The following is a 17,793-nucleotide window of genomic DNA, read 5'->3' on the forward strand; positions in this document are numbered from 1 at the left end:
GCCCAGTTAAAAAACAGTCCAGTTAAAAGGCGCCTAGTTAGCGAACTGTTGCTGTATTATCAATGGTGTTAAAAACAGTTTTCATGCCAACTTCAAAGGTACCCCAATGGGCTAAGTATCGTCAAATTGACTCAACCAAAGTAATTTACAATCTTTTATAACCTGTATAATGCGAGAAAAATATTTAAAAAATAGAATACATCATTTTGAAAAATGACCTTTTGACCCTCTTTCAAAGGAGTAGATGGAAGGTGTCGTGTGTCCCATCTACAAAAAGGGCGATAAGCTGGATTGTAGCAACTACCGCGCAATCACATCGCTAAACGCCGCCTACAAGGTACTCCCTCAAATTGTATGCCGTCGACTAGCACCAATTGCAAGGGAGTTTGTGGGGCAGTACCAGGCGGGTTTTATGGGCGAACGCTCCACCACGGACCAGGTGTTCGCCATTCGCCAAGTACTGCAGAAATGCCGCGAATATAACGTGCCCACACATCATCTATTCATCGACTTCAAAGCCGCATATGATGCAATCGATCGGGACCAGCTATGGCAGCTAATGCACGAACGAACATGGATTTCCGGATAAACTGACACGGTTGATCAAAGCGACGATGGATCGGGTGATGTGCGTAGTTTGAGTTTCAAGGGCATACTCGAGTCCCTTCGAAACCCGCAGAGGGCTATGGCAAGGTGATGGTCTTTCGTGTCTGCTATTCAACATCGCTTTGGAAGGGGTAATACGAAGAGCAGGGATTAACACGAGTGGTACAATTTTCAATAAGTCCGTCCAGCTATTTGGCTTCGCCGACGACATAGATATTATGGCACGTAACTTTGAGAGGATGGAGGAAGCCTACATCATACTGAAAAGCGAAGCTAAACGGATTGGACTAGTCATCAACACGTCGAAGACGAAGTACATGATAGGAAGAGGTTCAAGAGAAGACAATGTGAGCCACCCACCACGAGTTTCTATCGGTGGTGACGAAATCGAGGTGGTTGAAGAATTCGTGTACTTGGGCTTACTGGTGACCGCCGATAACGATACCAGCAGAGAAATTCGGAGACGCATAGTGGCTGGAAATCGTACGTACTTTGGACTTCGCAAGACGCTCCGATCGAATAGAGTTCGCCGCCATACCAAACTGACAATCTACAAAACGCTCATTAGACCGGTAGTCCTCTGCGGACACGAGACCTGGACGATGCTCGTGGAGGCCCAACGCGCACTTGGAGTTTTCGAAATGATAAAATGTAACATGTGACATTTATGCGTCCAACGGCAGAATTAGTGTTTATACAAATCGCCTTAAACGACCAATTGATATGAAATATGTTTGTCTAAAAATGAACACACTTTTTGAAACAATGCAAACTTGTTCTCTTGTGCTTTTCTCGATACATTTCTTATTATATACGAGAATGGCATCATCATCGCTAGGTGGATTAATCAGAGTTTTGCCTTCTTTCGTATGGGACTAATATGTGATCATAGGCAGTGTAGAGGGAAACACGTATCGTTAATAACAATACCGCATTAACCCTTTCCTTCCCATGGTAGCTGTAGAGCTCCATCAAATTTTGCACCTTCCAACATTCATCGAATTATTTCAACAACAAAAAGCAGTATTTTACACAACTTTATGGTTTCATTAGGCTACAAATATAATCAATTTTGTGTAAAAATAGTGAAACTATTGAAAATAATCAAGTAACTATTGATTTACAATCACAAATTGTTTTTTTCGTTTTCCACTAATTTTAGCTATGCCAAACAACTTTTGTTCTAGCATTTTTTTCATAGGCGATTCCTTCCTATTAAAATCTTTGGAAAAAGTCGTGTGAAAGAGAGGGTTAATAGACTAGAGAGCAATGGATACAATTTCGAAACTTTGAAATAAAAAACAGAGCTAAGTACAAATGTTGCTTTATTGTCCTTCGCTATTCGCTCCGTAGCTAATTACTATCTACTATGAAGTACGACAATCAAGTACAATACATCCAACGGTAAATACTTTGAGTATGTTAAGTAGCAAAATCTTTGAAATCTGTGTTTTTGATACATATAACTATAAGTTGAAAATACTAAAACTTTTAACTACAACAAAAGCAACCCCTATTTGGCCATAATCATTATGCCATTTCAACGGCCATTGCCACTCCCATTCCGCCACCAACGCAGAGCGAAGCCACGCCCTTTTTGCCACCGGTCCGTTTCAATGCGTACAGTAAAGTAACCAGCACACGGCAGCCTGTGTATGAGAAAAAGTCCAAATTACACCAAGAACCTGCATTAACCGATGAAATTTACACTCACCGGAAGCACCGATCGGATGTCCAAGCGCGATGGCTCCACCTCCGACGTTCACCTTTTCTGGGTTCACTCCAAGACCCTTGTTGACGGCCAACGATTGAGCTGCGAATGCTTCGTTAAGTTCGAACAGATCGACGTCGTCCAGCTTCCATCCGGCTTTGTCCAACTGTTAGTCCAAGAATTAGATTTGATCACAGCTAGTTGCGATTCGATACTATACTTACAACTTTCTGCACGGCACTGATCGGGCCGGCACCCATGACCTTTGGGCAGATTCCCGTCTGACTGAACGCCACAATCTTTGCCAGTGGTTTCGCACTACGCTTCTGGACTTCTTCGCCGGACATCAGCAGAACCGCCGCCGCTGAATCGTTAATGCCGGAAGCATTTCCCGGCGTCACCGTACCATCCTTGATGAAACAGGGTTTCAGCTTGGCCAAGCTCTCCACAGTTGTTCCGTGCTTTGGGAATTCATCCTTATCGAAGGTGATGGTTTCCTTGCGGCTTGGGACCGACACGGCCACAATTTCGTCGTTGAAGTATCCCTTGCTCTGCGACTCCTCTGTCAACTGTTGGCTCTTAGTGGCGAAGGCGTCCTGCTGTTCACGAGTGATCTCGAACTCCTTTGCCAAATTTTCCGCAGTAACACCCATGTGCAAATCGTAGATCGCATCCGTCAAACCGTCGCTCAGCATGGTGTCCACCATCTTGGCTTCGCCCATTTTGGTGCCACTACGCAGATGCAGCACATGAGGCGCTTTCGACATGGACTCCTGTCCACCGGCTACGACCACGTTGGCATCACCGGAACGAATCGCTTGGTAGCCCAGGGCCACCGTTTTAAGTCCGGAGCCGCATAGCATGTTGATTAGAAAGGCTGGCACTTCCTTCGGGATGCCGGCCTTGAGGGAGGCTTGCCGAGCGGGGTTTTGTCCCTGTCCGGCAGCCAGAGCCTGGCCGAGGATAACTTCATCCACATCGGCCGGCGGAACGTTGGCGCGGTTGAGGACCTCTTTCACAGCAACCGCTCCTAGGTCGGCAGCGGTTAGGGATGATAAGGTACCGAGGAAGTTTCCTGGAAAATAGGCAGGAATTTATTAACTTAAAGTTATGCTTAGAGGATGAACATTTATTTTGGTCGTTTTGATGACGACTTCTTTCTAGTCATATGCAGTTGAGATGTTTAATCATGAAAGGTTTTAAATTTTCCTGTTTATTAAAAGTAACACAAGATAACAATGGTGCAATAAATGATAAGTAAAGCCATGCAATTTTAGATTATAGATTTAAAGCTGAGAAACAAGTAATTTGCCAGACTTTTATCTGATAGATTTGCAGCCCATGAGCTCACCGATAACTACCCCACATGAACAGCTTACCATTCTAATGCAAGTCATTTCATGTGAAAAACAACATTAAAAAAAGCTAGCTGTCAAGTCAAATGGCCGAATAGCTATTTATTTCGCCAATATTTCTTCTATCGTTACTATATCTGAAACGCGATGTGTGTAATTGCATAACATGTGATAGATTTAGTTCGAAAAATGTATTGGAGGGTAATCACTTCCTCCGGTATGGGGTTTGATCCCACAAAACCAGTACGCTTGATAGGTGCTTTCTCTACTAAGCTACGAAAGACCAGTTTAGTACTTTCCAAACTAGTCTTAAACGGTTGATTACATTCCACTGAAAAGAGCTTAAAATATTTTTTCTACGAAGGACCTCCGTCGTCCTCCGCAGCTAAGAAGGCTATTGATCAGGAATATAAAATCTCAGATTACTTCACCTAGCGGCGACGGCGATGATACCTTTCTCGTACATCGTAAAATGTTTTGAAAAAATCACATAAGAAATGTCAGAAAACCAGTTTAGGGGAATAAATCACATTAATTCTATCATTTCGCATTAATTTTTAATTTTTTTGCATGCCACCATTCTTAAAAAAAATATTTTGAATTTTTTTTCAAGACCCATCCCCAACACCCCCCCCCCTCCGGAAATTTTTCAATAACTCCAAAATGCAATGTCCGATCGGGCCAATTTTCAATAGCAAACAATTGGACTGCCTTCCCCGTCGTATACAACTTGTTGCGAGTAAATCGGGCAATGCTTTCAAAAAGTGTCTACAAAATTTATACACATACACACACAAACATACATAAGCACCTACAGACATCACCTCGGTTTGTCGAGATGAGCCGATGGGTATATAATATTATGGGTCTCCGAGCTTTATCTTAAGTTCATTTTTGGAGTAACCCTATAGCCTTTCGGTACAACTTTGTTGTACGAGAAAGGCAAAAATGATGAAAATTCAAATTGATTCTAGACTTCTTAGTAGCATGAAACTATGTGATGAAACCTTACTAAACGGGTTTGTAAAGTTGAATCCATAACATCGCATCGGCATTTTTATGTAAATGTTTTGAAAAGACTGATGGACATTCCTGATGCAAATTGTGAATACCCAATTCAAATGCAAAAAAAAATCTTATCTATCATCCGATTATTTGACTTTCAAATATGCATCCACAGGAACTCCATTATGAATAATTATTTATACATCGAAAGATCGTTTTAAAATTACGTACAGATAGTCCGAGATAATATATTTACATATTCATATCTATTCATACACATATGAAAGTAGCAGATGGAAATAATATTGTCAAATTTTTAATCTTTACGTATTCTATGGACGGAGTCAAACCGAAAACCAACGCAATATGCCAACACACAAACGCACATGTTACGATTGCGACACAGAGTGAAAGTTTTATCAACAACATCAAACAGCTGATGATGATTCAGCATCTCTTAAGAGCAAACAAAACACATAACGGGAGGAACGGTCCCTTTAAATTCGATTATCACGATTCCAATTGGAATAGATATTTTACCGATCGGTGTTCTGGCGGCCGAAACGATGTACACTTCTCCTGGCGACGTCATCGTTGCGCTCGTGTCGCTGCTGCCTGGTGGAATGCACTTTCACTCTCTTTCACTCCCGTTGATTATAACACCCGCGCACTATCTGGTGTCGTCGAATTTGTGAATGAATCACCGTTGCAATTTTTTCTATTATGAATGAAAGGTGCGTAAAATGGAATCGACTGCTTACAACACCCGACACGTTGATTGCTGAAATTGGACTGAAAGAAGAAGCACACGATGAATCTGTTTTGTGGCCTTCGTCTTGTCCTGTTGGATACGAGCGATGAGTGAGGTGCGAGGTTCAACCCAGCTATAAAAAAGAGCCGCAAACCGTTGATGCGGTTGTGAAACTTTTTACGCTGAAACGGGTTTTCTTTAGCTCGCTCTGTCCCTTTCTTGAACGTCAATGCATGTCTTTGTTTTGCTTGTCTAGGGCCATTCATAGAAAATGAGAGGAAATTCTCGCTTTGCATTGGAAACGAGCCCGCCGGGGCTGTGGTATCAATTAATCCAGAATAATAAATTTATAACGCTTTTTATACCGAAGTTGGATTTTTCTCCAGATACAGGCAACTTTCCCAACTTCGGAAGTAGTGCGCTGGATTCGCCTGAAGATGCGCCAAATAACGCATCAATTAGTTTGACAAATAAAACTTCGGAAGAAAGTTCGGTTCGGAATTCTCGACTTCCGAATTCTAACTTGGTGCTACGCCGACAATTATTATATTTTTATTATTTACAGGCTACTGTTATGCTATTTTTTAGCCCATCGCCAAATATACAAATTTACCGTTCTTCGTACAGTTACAAATATATCATGGACATAGTTAATATCGTAACCCATTAACATTAAGTTCTTCGAACAATACATATTTATGGTAAAATGTTGTAGTTAAACAACTATTTAAGTTTTAACAAATTTAATAAATAATGTCTTGCTTGGTTGACAGCTGAATACATAATGAACTATTTTATACTTCTACGTCATCAGGCATGCTATGATATTAATATTTCAAATCCTAGCTTGCTATGATGGTAATATCTCCTTTTTTTAATTGGCTAGATAATATAATCTTGATATTTTCTAGGTGGTCGAATGATCCTTGTTGGCCTCGGAGTCCTTAATTGTTCGGGCTGATTTGTTGTTGAGATGTTTGCGTCTTCTTCAAAAGATTCAAAGAACTCTTCGCCTACTGAGCTATCCTGGTTGTTAAAGGCAACATCAAAAACTGGTTCAGATGGCTCAACTTCCAATGGTGGATATTGTTGAATCGGGGTTAGCAGCTGAATAGGTACATTTTTCTTGCGGAGTCCAAATTCACTCACAAGGATGTCAAACGGAGTTAATGGTTCTTCAGACTGTACTGTATCTTCTTTGGTAGCTTCGAATAGTGGATGAAGTTGGTTTACGTGCGAACGAATCAGTTGCCTCCTTCCTGCTTGCTGATTTAAAAGAAAATTGTAGTTTACGGAACCGATTGCTTCGATAATAGTGCCTGGAACCCATTTCCACTTGCTTGGAGTAGAATACACCTTTGCATAAACCTTTGCACCTGCTGAAAACTTCTTGTGAGGCTTATTCAACTGGGAGCAGGTACGGTTTGGTTTTGGTCGTAATAAATCCAGTGTGGTTCGCATAGTACGGCCCAACATTTCTTGAGCAGGAGAATTTCCGTTCAGTATAGCACTGGTGCAGTACGGATGTGTATAATTCCAAGCTGGTCACACATGTGCTTAAATTCACTTCTTGTAAATTGTGTTCCATTATCGGACACGACTATCTCTGGTATACCGAATCTTGCAAAAATTTCCTTGAGGAAGCGAATGGTGGTTTGTGTAGTGGTTGATCGCGTTTGGAAGATTTCAGGTTATTTTGAATAAGAATCTACCACTACCAAATAGAACATTCCATCCAACGGTCCAGCGTAGTCCATGTGAATGCGTTTCCAGGGACCTTCTGCTCGAGGCCATGGCTGTGGTTGGAAATGCGGTAATGACTTGGCAGCGCTTGCACAGATACTGCATCGACGAACAAAGTCTTGAATATCTATGTCAATCTTTGACCAGAAAACAACGCTCCGAGCAATAGCTTTCATCCTTTCGATTCCTTGATGTTCCCGATGAATCTGCTTTAGAATTCGCTGACTATACAAATCTGGAACGACGACACGATCTTCCATCATAATGCAGCCATTTACGATAGACAAAGACTCGCGTCGCAAATAGAAAGATTGAAGCTGTGATGAAATACTGTTTTACAGCGTGGCCAACCATTTTCAATATGAATCTTGATCTGCTGCAAAATTGGATCCTTACTGGTGGTGGCCTTGAGCATCTCGAAATTTACTGGAAGCGATTCTAAGTTTCCAAGCAAACTGTCGTTGATTTCCTCTTCCAGATTGATGGCTGCGATGACGTATTCCTCTTCAGGCTTTTGATGGTTTGAAATTAGCCTCGAAAGAACATCTGCATATCCGAAATTTTTCGTTGAGACATATTCCACGTCAAAATCGTACCCCAGAAGTGACAGGGCCCATCTTTGCAGTCGATTCGCTGTATGAAGTGGAATTCCTTTTTTAGATCCAAACACTTTAACAAGCGGTTGATGGTCGGTTTGAAGTTTGAATCTTCTTCCCAACAGCATACGACGAAACTTAGTTACAGCAAATACTAACGCGAGCGCTTATAGTATACTTATAGTATAACTTGGCCATAGTTTTGCTCTGCTGCTGACAGCGTTCTTGATGCATGAGCAATTGCTTTCAGTTGTTCATCAGGAAAACGATGTAAAATAACTGCGCCTATACCAGTTCTTGAAACGTCGCCAGCTACAATCAATTCTAAAGAAGCATTGTAATGGGTAAGCAGTAAGTCTGATTGTAAAACCTTCTTGGTGTTATCGAAAGCTTCCTGACATTGTAGAGTCCAAATGAATTTGTTTTCTTTTTTAAGCAACTCGTCCAGCGGCCTTCGAATTCGTTGAATTTCTCGTACAAATTTACCATAAAAATTAGCGGCACCGAGAAAAGAACGTAACGTGCTTGAATCCGTTGGTCGTTTCATTTCGGCAATAGCTGCTTCTGGATATAGCTTTTTGGCAATAGCTGGTAATAGCTTTTTCTGGATCGGGCTTGATACCGTCTGCATTGACGATGATGCCAAGAAATTTGATTTCCGGCTGGTAGAACTTGCATTTCTCCGGACGAATACTGAATCCATATTCCTTCATGCGTGTGAAAAGTGCTTCAAGAATACGATCGTGCCCTTCTTTCGTGTCACTGTGGACGAAGAAATCATCCAAGAAATTGTCCACACCTTCTAATCCAGCAATCATTTGACTTGTAAGTTTCTGGAAGGCACCGGGCGCAGATTTCACACCAGGGGGTAGACGGTTAAATTGAAATAAGCCTCGATGAGTATTGCTTTTTGCATTGAAACTTTTCGTTTCGTCACTGAAACCATTGACACCCAAGCAGCACAGCTTGTCGTTAATCAGTATTGATAACTCATATAAGCTTATTCGAAAAGCCATATGTTCGTCCATAGGTACAGTTATACAACTTGTACAGTGATCGTTCGCTAATTGGGGCACGACCTCACCCCAACTAGCGAATGCCGTTCGCTAATTGGGGCGGTTTGACAAGCGTCAATGTTGTTTACTTTTTGCATTGAACAAAAGAAAATTTTACGCGCCAGAAAATATCCCGCCAAACACGGAAACAAAACGTCAACGCGTTTTGACATCACATTCTGACGTTTAGCTGCTTTTTAATTGGGTTTCGCCCCAATTAGCGAACCCCCAACTAAAAAGCGCCCCAACTAGAAAAACCCCAATTAGCGAACGTTCACTGTATATCACTGAAAAAGCGCAAGAGGTGGAGTCAATATAAAACATACTCTATGTTACAAATGAATAACCCAGAGAACCCCACTATAACAGATATAAAACACTGCTGCACAACTGAATTCGCAACTGTCACTTTTTCTCCATTTAAATTACTTCTGTGTTTATGAATTCATTTGAAAAAGATAAACAGCTTGTGGGATCTTCCAAATATGGAGTGTGACTAAACAGTTCATATATTTATAATATTGAATTCCATAAATCGGAACGTTTGTGGTGGGAAAATCCACATGCCATTTCGTATTTATTGTGAAGTTCAATATTCTGCTTCCACCAGCCGTGCACGCCATCATCATATTTCATATTATTGGTTCAAGTCATCGAAAAATCATACTATTTCATGAGCACCGTCGTCTCGATCATCATAATAAATCACCACTTGACAATATGGTGGTTTCTTGGAGGATTACAGTGCTGATCAAAATTATAAATTAATTAATTTTTAAGATACAAAATGTATTCGAAAAATTTTCCCAAAAATGTTTCATAGTATATTTAATACATGATAAATTAAAATTGTTGTATAACATAAATATTTAATCACTGTTCTACCGTTCTATTATTTATTTATTTATTTATTTATTCTTGTCTTCGCCTACAATTAAATTCCACAGACTGATTATCTTATTGGCTTGAGTGTGAGATTTATTCATTAACCTTCTGACTTACGTTGTCTGTGCTCTGGAGTCGAATTGACCCTAAATAGAAATTGTTATAACTTTTTTGATATTCCATCAATTTTGGATTTTTTAATGTTTCGAAAGATAATTTAATCACCTTTCAAGACATTACTTAAGATTGATCAGGGGTTTTCGTAAGAAGGGTATGAATTTAGAAATTTTTCAAGTAAATGTTATTTTTATCTGGTCGGGATGACCATTTTAAACTGTGCCTCCTCAAGAAAGTTGTGCAGGAAGGCGCATTATTTGAAATGAGGCATTGGTTAGTATATGAAATCATCATTTTAGACTTCTCAAAATATTCCAATATATGGAATATTCTGCATTTTAAACATTGTTATCGTACTAATAATTTACTATTTTTAAAAATGATGTCTAAAAGTTAAGTTCAACAAATGGAAATGGAGTAATGGAGTAATAAATAAATTATTATTTTTATTTATTCAGACTAAGGCCGAAGTGGCCTGTGCGGTATATAAGAGTCTCCTCCATTCGGCTCGGTCCATGGCTACACGTCGCCAACCACGCAGTCTACGGAGGGTCCGCAAGTCATCTTCCACCTGATCGATCCACCTTGCCCGCTGCGCACCTCGCCTTCTTGTGCCCGTCGGATCGTTGTCGAGAACCATTTTCACCGGGTTACTGTCCGACATTCTGGCTACGTGCCCGGCCCATCGCAGTCGTCCGATTTTCATGGTGTGGACGATGGATGGTTCTCCCAACAGCTGATGCAATTCGTGGTTCATTCGCCTCCTCCACGTACCGTCCGCCATCTGCACCCCACCATAGATGGTACGCAGCACTCCAACTCCAAGTGCGCGTTGGTCCTCCACGAGCATCGTCCAGGTCTCGTGTCCGTAGAGGACTACCGGTCTAATGAGCGTTTTGTAGATAGTCAGTTTGGTACGGCGGCGAAATCTATTCGATTGGAGCGTTTTGCGGAATCCAAAGTACGTACGATTTCCTGCCACTATGCGTCTCCGAATTTCTCTGCTGGTGTCATTTTCGGCAGTCACCAGTGAGCCCAAGTACACAAATTCTTCAACCACCTCGATTTCATCACCACCAATGCAAACTCGCGGTGGGTGGTTCACATTGTCTTCTCTTGAACCTCTTCCTATCATGTACTTCGTCTTCGACGTGTTGATGACTAGTCCGATCCGCTTAGCTTCCCTCTTCAGTCTGATGTAGGCTTCCTCCATCTTCTCAAAGTTACGTGCCATAATATCTATGTCGTCGGCGAAACCAAATAGCTGGACGGACTTATTGAAAATTGTACCACTCGTGTTAATCCCTGCTCTTCGTATTACACCTTCCAAAGCGATGTTGAATAGCAAACACGAAAGACCATCACCTTGCCGTAACCCTCTGCGGGTTTCGAAGGGACTCGAGAATGCCCTGAAACTCGAACTACGCACATCACCCGATCCATCGTCGCCTTGATCAATCGTATCAGTTTATCCGGAAAACCGTGTTCGTGCATTAGCTGCCATAGCTGGTCCCGATCGATTGTATCATATGCGGCTTTGAAGTCGATGAATAGATGATGTGTGGGCACGTTGTATTCGCGGCATTTCTGCAGTACTTGGCGAATGGCGAACACCTGGTCCGTGGTGGAGCGTTCGCCCATAAAACCCGCCTGGTACTGCCCCACGAACTCCCTTGCAGTTGGTGCTAGTCGACGGCATAAAATTTGGGAGAGTACCTTGTAGGCGGCGTTCAGCAATGTGATTGCGCGGTAGTTGCTACAATCCAGCTTATCGCCCTTTTTGTAGATGGGACACGACACCTTCCATCCACTCCTGCGGCAAAACTTCCTCCTCCCAAATCTTGGTAACGACCCAGTGCAGCGCTCTAGCCTGGTAGTTGGTCAACCCCAGGGGCTTTGTTGTTCTTCAGCCGGCCAATCTCCTCCTGGATTTCCTGGAGATCCGGAGCCGGTAAAATTATGTCCTGCGAACGTTCTCCCAGGTTCATCAACATACCGCCATCTTCGTCATTCAGGTGTTCTTCGTAGTGCTGCCGCCACCTTTGAATCACCTCACGCTCGTTCGTAAGAAGGTTCCCGTTTATGTCCTCACACATATCAGGCTGTGGTACGTGACCCTTACGTGAACGGTTCAATTTCTCATAGAACTTTCGTGTGTTATTAGCGCGCTACAGTTGCTCCGTTTCTTCACGGTCTCGATCTTCCTGCTGGAGGTTTTCCTTCGGAAAATCGATTTTTGTCTGTTCCGCGCCCGTTTATATCGTGCCTCTTTTGCCCTCGTGCGGTGTTGCAGCAATTTCACGCATGCTGCATTTTTCTCCTCAACTAACTGCTCACATTCGCCGTCATACCAGTCGTTTCTCTGATCCGGGGCACCGTTCCAAGTGCAGCGGTGGCGGTGCCAACAATGGCGAATATCTCTCCAGCCATATTCAAGAGACGCTGCGCCTAGCTGCTCTTCCGTTGGGAGTGCCACTTCCAGCTGCTGCGCGTATTCTTGGGCTAGTCTACCGTCTCGTAGCCGCCCGACATTAAGCCGCGGCGTCCGACTTCGACGCGTGTTGTACACCGTCGAGAGTTTTGAGCGCAGGCATACTGCAACGAGGTAGTGGTCGGATTCAATATTCGCACTGCGGTAAGTGCGGACGTTCGTGATGTCGGAGAAGAATTTACCGTCGATTAGAACGTGGTCGATTTGGTTTTCCGTTTCTTGGTTAGGTGATTTCCATGTGGCCTTGTGGATATTTTTGCGGGGAAAGAAGGTGCTTCGGACTACCATTCCGCGGGAGGCTGCGAAGTTTATGCATCGTTGGCCGTTGTCATTCGATACGGTGTGCAGACTATCCGGTCCGATGACCGGTCTATACATTTCCTCCTTCCTACCTGTGCGTTCATGTCACCGATGACGATTTTAACGTCCCGCAGTGGGCATCCATCGTATGTCTGCTCCAGCTGTGCGTAGAACGCTTCTTTCTCGTCGTCGGGTCTCCCTTCGTGTGGGCAGTGCACGTTGATGATGCTATAGTTGAAGAAACGGCTTTTAATCCTCAGCTTGCACATCCTTGCGTTGATTGGCTGCCACCCAATCACGCGTTGGCGCATCTTACCCAGCACTATGAAGCCGGTTCCCAGCTCGTTGGTGGTGCCACAGCTTTGGTAGAAGGTAGCCGCTCGATGCCCGCTTTTCCACACTTTCTGTCCTGTCCAGCAAATCTCCTGCAGCGCCACGACGTCGAAGTTGCGGGGATGTAATTCATCGTAGATCATCCTGTCGCAACCTGCGAAACCTAGCGACTTGCAATTCCATGTTCCAAGCTTCCAATCGTGATCCTGTATTCGTCGCCTAGGTCTTTGCCGATTATATCGAGTCGCATTATCTCTTATATTGTTCGTAATGATTGGTTTTCTAGGCGGCTTATTGGGCCTGCGCAAACCTCCTGTCTCGTCGGAGGGCCGTCGTGTCAGGGCTGTTTAGCGTCCCACCTAACACCAGGACGCAATAATAAATAAATAACTAAATAAATCTTGATAAGTAGAAAGTGATAAGGGATTGTGCATATAGGCTTCGCTAGTGTGTTTGTCTCGGTGCTTGCAATGTTCTTGTTTATGTGAAATATTCATGAAGCTTGAGATCCTTAGTAGGTACACTCAAGTTATATTCAGCAAAGTTGTTCAGAATGCACAGGGCCCAAGACAGGGCCACAAGACTATAAAGCGATGCTCAGTATAATAAATATTTCTTTCAAATGGTGTATGGCTCGGGTTATTGCAATGGTATTTCTCCGTATTTGATGTAATAAATATGCATGGCCAATCGATTTGGGAGAAAGTATACATACAGGTAGGGATTGATTCTTAAAGAGAATGAACAAGTCTCTCACTTATCATCTCTGTTTACATATACACGAGAGTCTTTTTTCAAGCTGTCATGATAGAGAATTGATTCGGAAGGCTATACCCCGTGATAAATTTCTTTTAGAAAGCTCCAAACGCAGGGGAGCACTGGCTCTGATGATGCATTTAAACTTGTTCTACACAGCTGTGCGGTTACCAACACGAAATAAGCGAAAACAAAGCAAGAATCGCCATTTTTCTGTGGTGGCTGCTATCCGATTCTGTTTTTCGCACTTGTATACAAGTTTGATAAATTTGTATCATGGCTTGTTATGATCCAGAACAGTTTTGTCTCTCTTTTATCGTTGTTCGTTATCTATTTAGAGCGATTTCTGCAAACCCTGCATACAGGTCTAAATAAAACGCAAATAACATCCCGCATAGAAATAAATCGTACGCTAAATGATCAGTATCATAAGCTTTCCATTCCCTTTGTAATCATCATTATTTGTACGATACATATACAATTATAAGATAAATATATTTTCCGACATAATCATACACAATTATTGGCAAATTATACATGTTATAGTAATGATTACTAGAATGGGAAATGAAAAATAATATGCAAGGAAAAAATCATACCTGATATAATTTGGGTAGTTATTCACATCCGACCGCATAAAAAGATTTTTTTTATTTTCAGTGTTATAGTGACATTTCTGCTGACGGCATTGATCGTTGGAAAAAGTCGTTGGTGAGCCGAAAAAACAAAAAGACTAAAATGCAAGTAAGTTAATTTTTATTAAATAAAACGGAAAGTGAATTTATTTTTGTTCCTCCCATTTTTGTTTATTCACAGAATCCACTACACGGGAAAACAGATGCATGCCACCTTGGGCACTGGTGTTACGCCACTCCATACAGCGCTGGCGGAATAAGCAAAGCGGCTGAATCGACTAATAAAATGGATATGCTTGAGATGGTAATAATCTTTTGTGATGCTCCTTTCAATATATTCTGTGTAACACGGCGAATAACGTTGTTTGAGACCGTCGATCCAATGATTGAACGGTATTGCGATAGACCATGCCACGGAACCGAATGTCTGATGAAAACACTCCCAAAAATATGCGGCTGAAACACCTGTATGCGGTATGACCAATCACAATAATCTTTCAATTATTGGACCGATTGGTGGGATTTGGTACCTAGATGTTATGCCTACCTTCGTTCTGTTCATGATCTTTTATGTCGTGAATAGACAGTACTCTCTATGTATTTGGCGTGAAACCAAGCTTGGAACAAACCTTAGAGCAAATGAGTGCTAAGTCCGCTACGAAATGCAGTGGAACGTCAACGGAAATGGCAAGATCTGTCAAATCTTACCACTTCCGTCGCAGTTCTGTTACATTGCGTTTAGGACATTAGGAACTGGTGTCCTGCAGAGTAGTCAGCAGAGGAGGATACTGCCGAGTTTTATGGTTCATACAAAATGTATTTCAAGAAGAAGCGTTGGGATTCAAAATTGCAAAATACATATCATAGTGCACAAGAAAAGCACCACATTAATAAGTAGATTAATTGTTTTAATATAATTCACAGGTGGAGTATCCAGCTTGGAAATGGCGGAGATCAAACGTCCCTGTATTTTAAAATGATAATAGTTCCAACAAAAATATGGATGATGTGAAAACTATGTAAGACAATAAATGCAATATAATAGCAATAATAGCAACTTTCCTGTGTTGGCTTAATTTTAAGAAAATTGAAAACCACCCAAATCTAAATATTGTCCTATATTGTGGTTTGTAAAATAGTATACATATTATAATATAGTTATCATATAATTGAATAATTATCGCACAGCGTTTAATTTGGATGAATAGCTTAATCATCAAAAAATCATACTATTTATCGTCTTTATTGTATATAATCAAACCCCAAATGATCGAACGAAACAAAAATGAAGATAAACTAATGATTCATGGTAAAATTCCTTCGCAAAAATGCATGGAAAAGTTGGTGTTTCTGAATGGTAACGATACTTAACAACCCATTCGATGTATCATCCAAAAGCTAAATATTTTAAGGGTTATCTTAAATATCATTCGTGGTATAATTAACGTACAGTATTTCATATGATTCCTCAAATAATTCAACTTTAATTTTCTATACTCAAAAAACGATTACTAGAAAAATAGTTGAATAATTCCATTTTATTCGGGATGTGCCAATGTTATTTAAAACATGACCACTTCAAACATCCAATTGGTTAATTGGAAAATTCGTATTTATCTACTAGCACACCATGACATATTCAATCGAACGAAAATAATTTTCATGTTCAGTATTAATAAGAGATATCTTTTTATTTTTGTTCGGCACTGTTTTCAGATTTGTCAAACTTATTGCATCCAACAAGAAATATGGACTTCGTTCCAAAAACTTTTATAAAACACTAATATGCCCATGAATAAAAACCCCAAAATCAGCTTGTTATAACACAATCGTAAATCGGTGTTTAAGTTATAAACAACATTTCCAAATTGCAACACAAAACAAAGATAAATTTATTCAAGAATTGTGGTTTGGAGATTTTCTGTTTTTTTCCGTGATATTAGGTGATGCACATGTTGCTGAATTTATACGTTCCAGTATTGTTATGAAATAATCAAGGTGAGACGAAATAATTTCAGCAAGAGCTATGCGAATTAATTCCAATATAAATCATTATTCGTTTCCATTTGAAACGTCATGTAGAATGTTACACAACAGTTCCTAGCAAACGCAATTAAAACAATCGTACCGTTTTCGATCGCTATATTCGTTATAATTAAGTTATACATAAGTCACATATAGGAAAATTTTAGAAAGTTAACTTTCCTGGATACAAAACTTAAAAGACTTAGATATAACTGAACCAAAACTTTGTGTGACAGTTGAAACATGTATACAATTCATATACAACATTTCTATTTTTTTTATTACACAGAAAAAATCCATGGTAACAATTACCATTTTGTAGACTACGCCATGTTTTAAAACTACCACAAATTTTCAGCTAAATTAACCATGCATTCGGACAAATCCACCACTGATTCAGTTCATGTAACAACATTCCACCAGAACCACAGTTGATTTTTACTGCGCGCATGGTAAAATCAAACGGGTTTGTTGTCTGCTGAAAATCGTCGGTGCGTATTCTTAAATTAACCCTCGGAATGGTAGTTTCGACCGCAACATTTTTTTGCGTGTAGGAACAAGTTGCAGGTGCTACTTGGGGCACTCGTCTTCAGCGACTGCTTCCGCGATAGAGCATTTGCACATTTTATTCACTCATACATCTATATTGCTGTCAAAATGTGCATTTGACAATTAAATTTTCAGCTAAAAGCTCTATTTTTTGATACCTGTGCACTCACACAACCAATCGACATCAGTTGTCAGAAAATCAGGAGTACCAACTTGACCACTATCTCCTTGTCGCCGAGTCTGGCGCTGAGTGCTCGGCGCGGAAACCCAAAGGTGGGAATAAAATTTTGGGGCTTATGCGCAATATTTATAGTCAATATCTTCTTTGATTCTGTGAGGAGCGATGACTACCCCCTGTCAACATGGTGCTTGAGCACCCCTAGTGAGTACAACCGATAAACACATTGTTACACCCCTATGTATGTTTGATATTTCCACAGATAAATATTTCTTTTCTTTCCAAAAGCACATTTCCCAAGTGCAGAAGTATTTTTCCACTCGAATTATATTCATTAACAGTTAGCTCGCGTGTTTTTATTTCACCGTAACCAAATCCGAAACTGGCTTCGCTGATCCGTTGTGCTACTCCGCCTGGTCGTATTATCGTCAGATTCATCATCAATCTCGACCTGAAGATAAGCATCGGACAGGTCTATGACGCTGAAAATTTTACTTCCCGAGAGCTTGGCAAAAATATCCTCGGGGGTCGGTAACGGATAATGATTTGATTCCAATACCGCGTTCAAACCGGTTGAATAGTCCGCACAAATTCTTATCTTTCCTCCCGGTTTTTTTACACACACGATTGGAGCTGCCCAGTCCGAATAGTCAACCGGTGATATAATCTTTAAACGTTGAAGATGATCTAACTCTTCGTCTA

At 41.2% G+C, this 17,793-nt stretch overlaps 1 protein-coding gene and 1 long non-coding RNA gene across 2 annotated transcripts; one reads left to right on the top strand and one right to left on the bottom strand.

Moving 5' to 3' along the window:
• Positions 1-1,914: 1,914 nt before the first annotated feature.
• LOC134226149 (acetyl-CoA acetyltransferase, cytosolic-like) lies at positions 1,915-5,608 on the bottom strand. The gene is made up of 4 exons (XM_062706737.1): positions 5,218-5,608; positions 2,542-3,392; positions 2,321-2,483; positions 1,915-2,255 (listed from the first exon to the last, which is right to left on the bottom strand). Exons 1-4 carry the CDS (start codon positions 5,267-5,269, stop codon positions 2,137-2,139), a joined length of 1,185 nt encoding a protein of 394 aa, XP_062562721.1. The 5' UTR covers positions 5,270-5,608; the 3' UTR covers positions 1,915-2,136.
• An 8,756-nt stretch (positions 5,609-14,364) lies between these two features.
• LOC134227177 (uncharacterized) lies at positions 14,365-15,413 on the top strand. The gene is made up of 3 exons (XR_009983625.1): positions 14,365-14,448; positions 14,521-14,643; positions 15,264-15,413. It is a non-coding gene; the product is annotated as an uncharacterized LOC134227177 (long non-coding RNA).
• The last annotated feature ends 2,380 nt before the right edge of the window (positions 15,414-17,793 follow it).

Source organism: Armigeres subalbatus, chromosome 3 (genome assembly GCF_024139115.2).
Source record: "Armigeres subalbatus isolate Guangzhou_Male chromosome 3, GZ_Asu_2, whole genome shotgun sequence".
Taxonomy (NCBI): Eukaryota; Metazoa; Arthropoda; class Insecta; order Diptera; family Culicidae; genus Armigeres; species Armigeres subalbatus.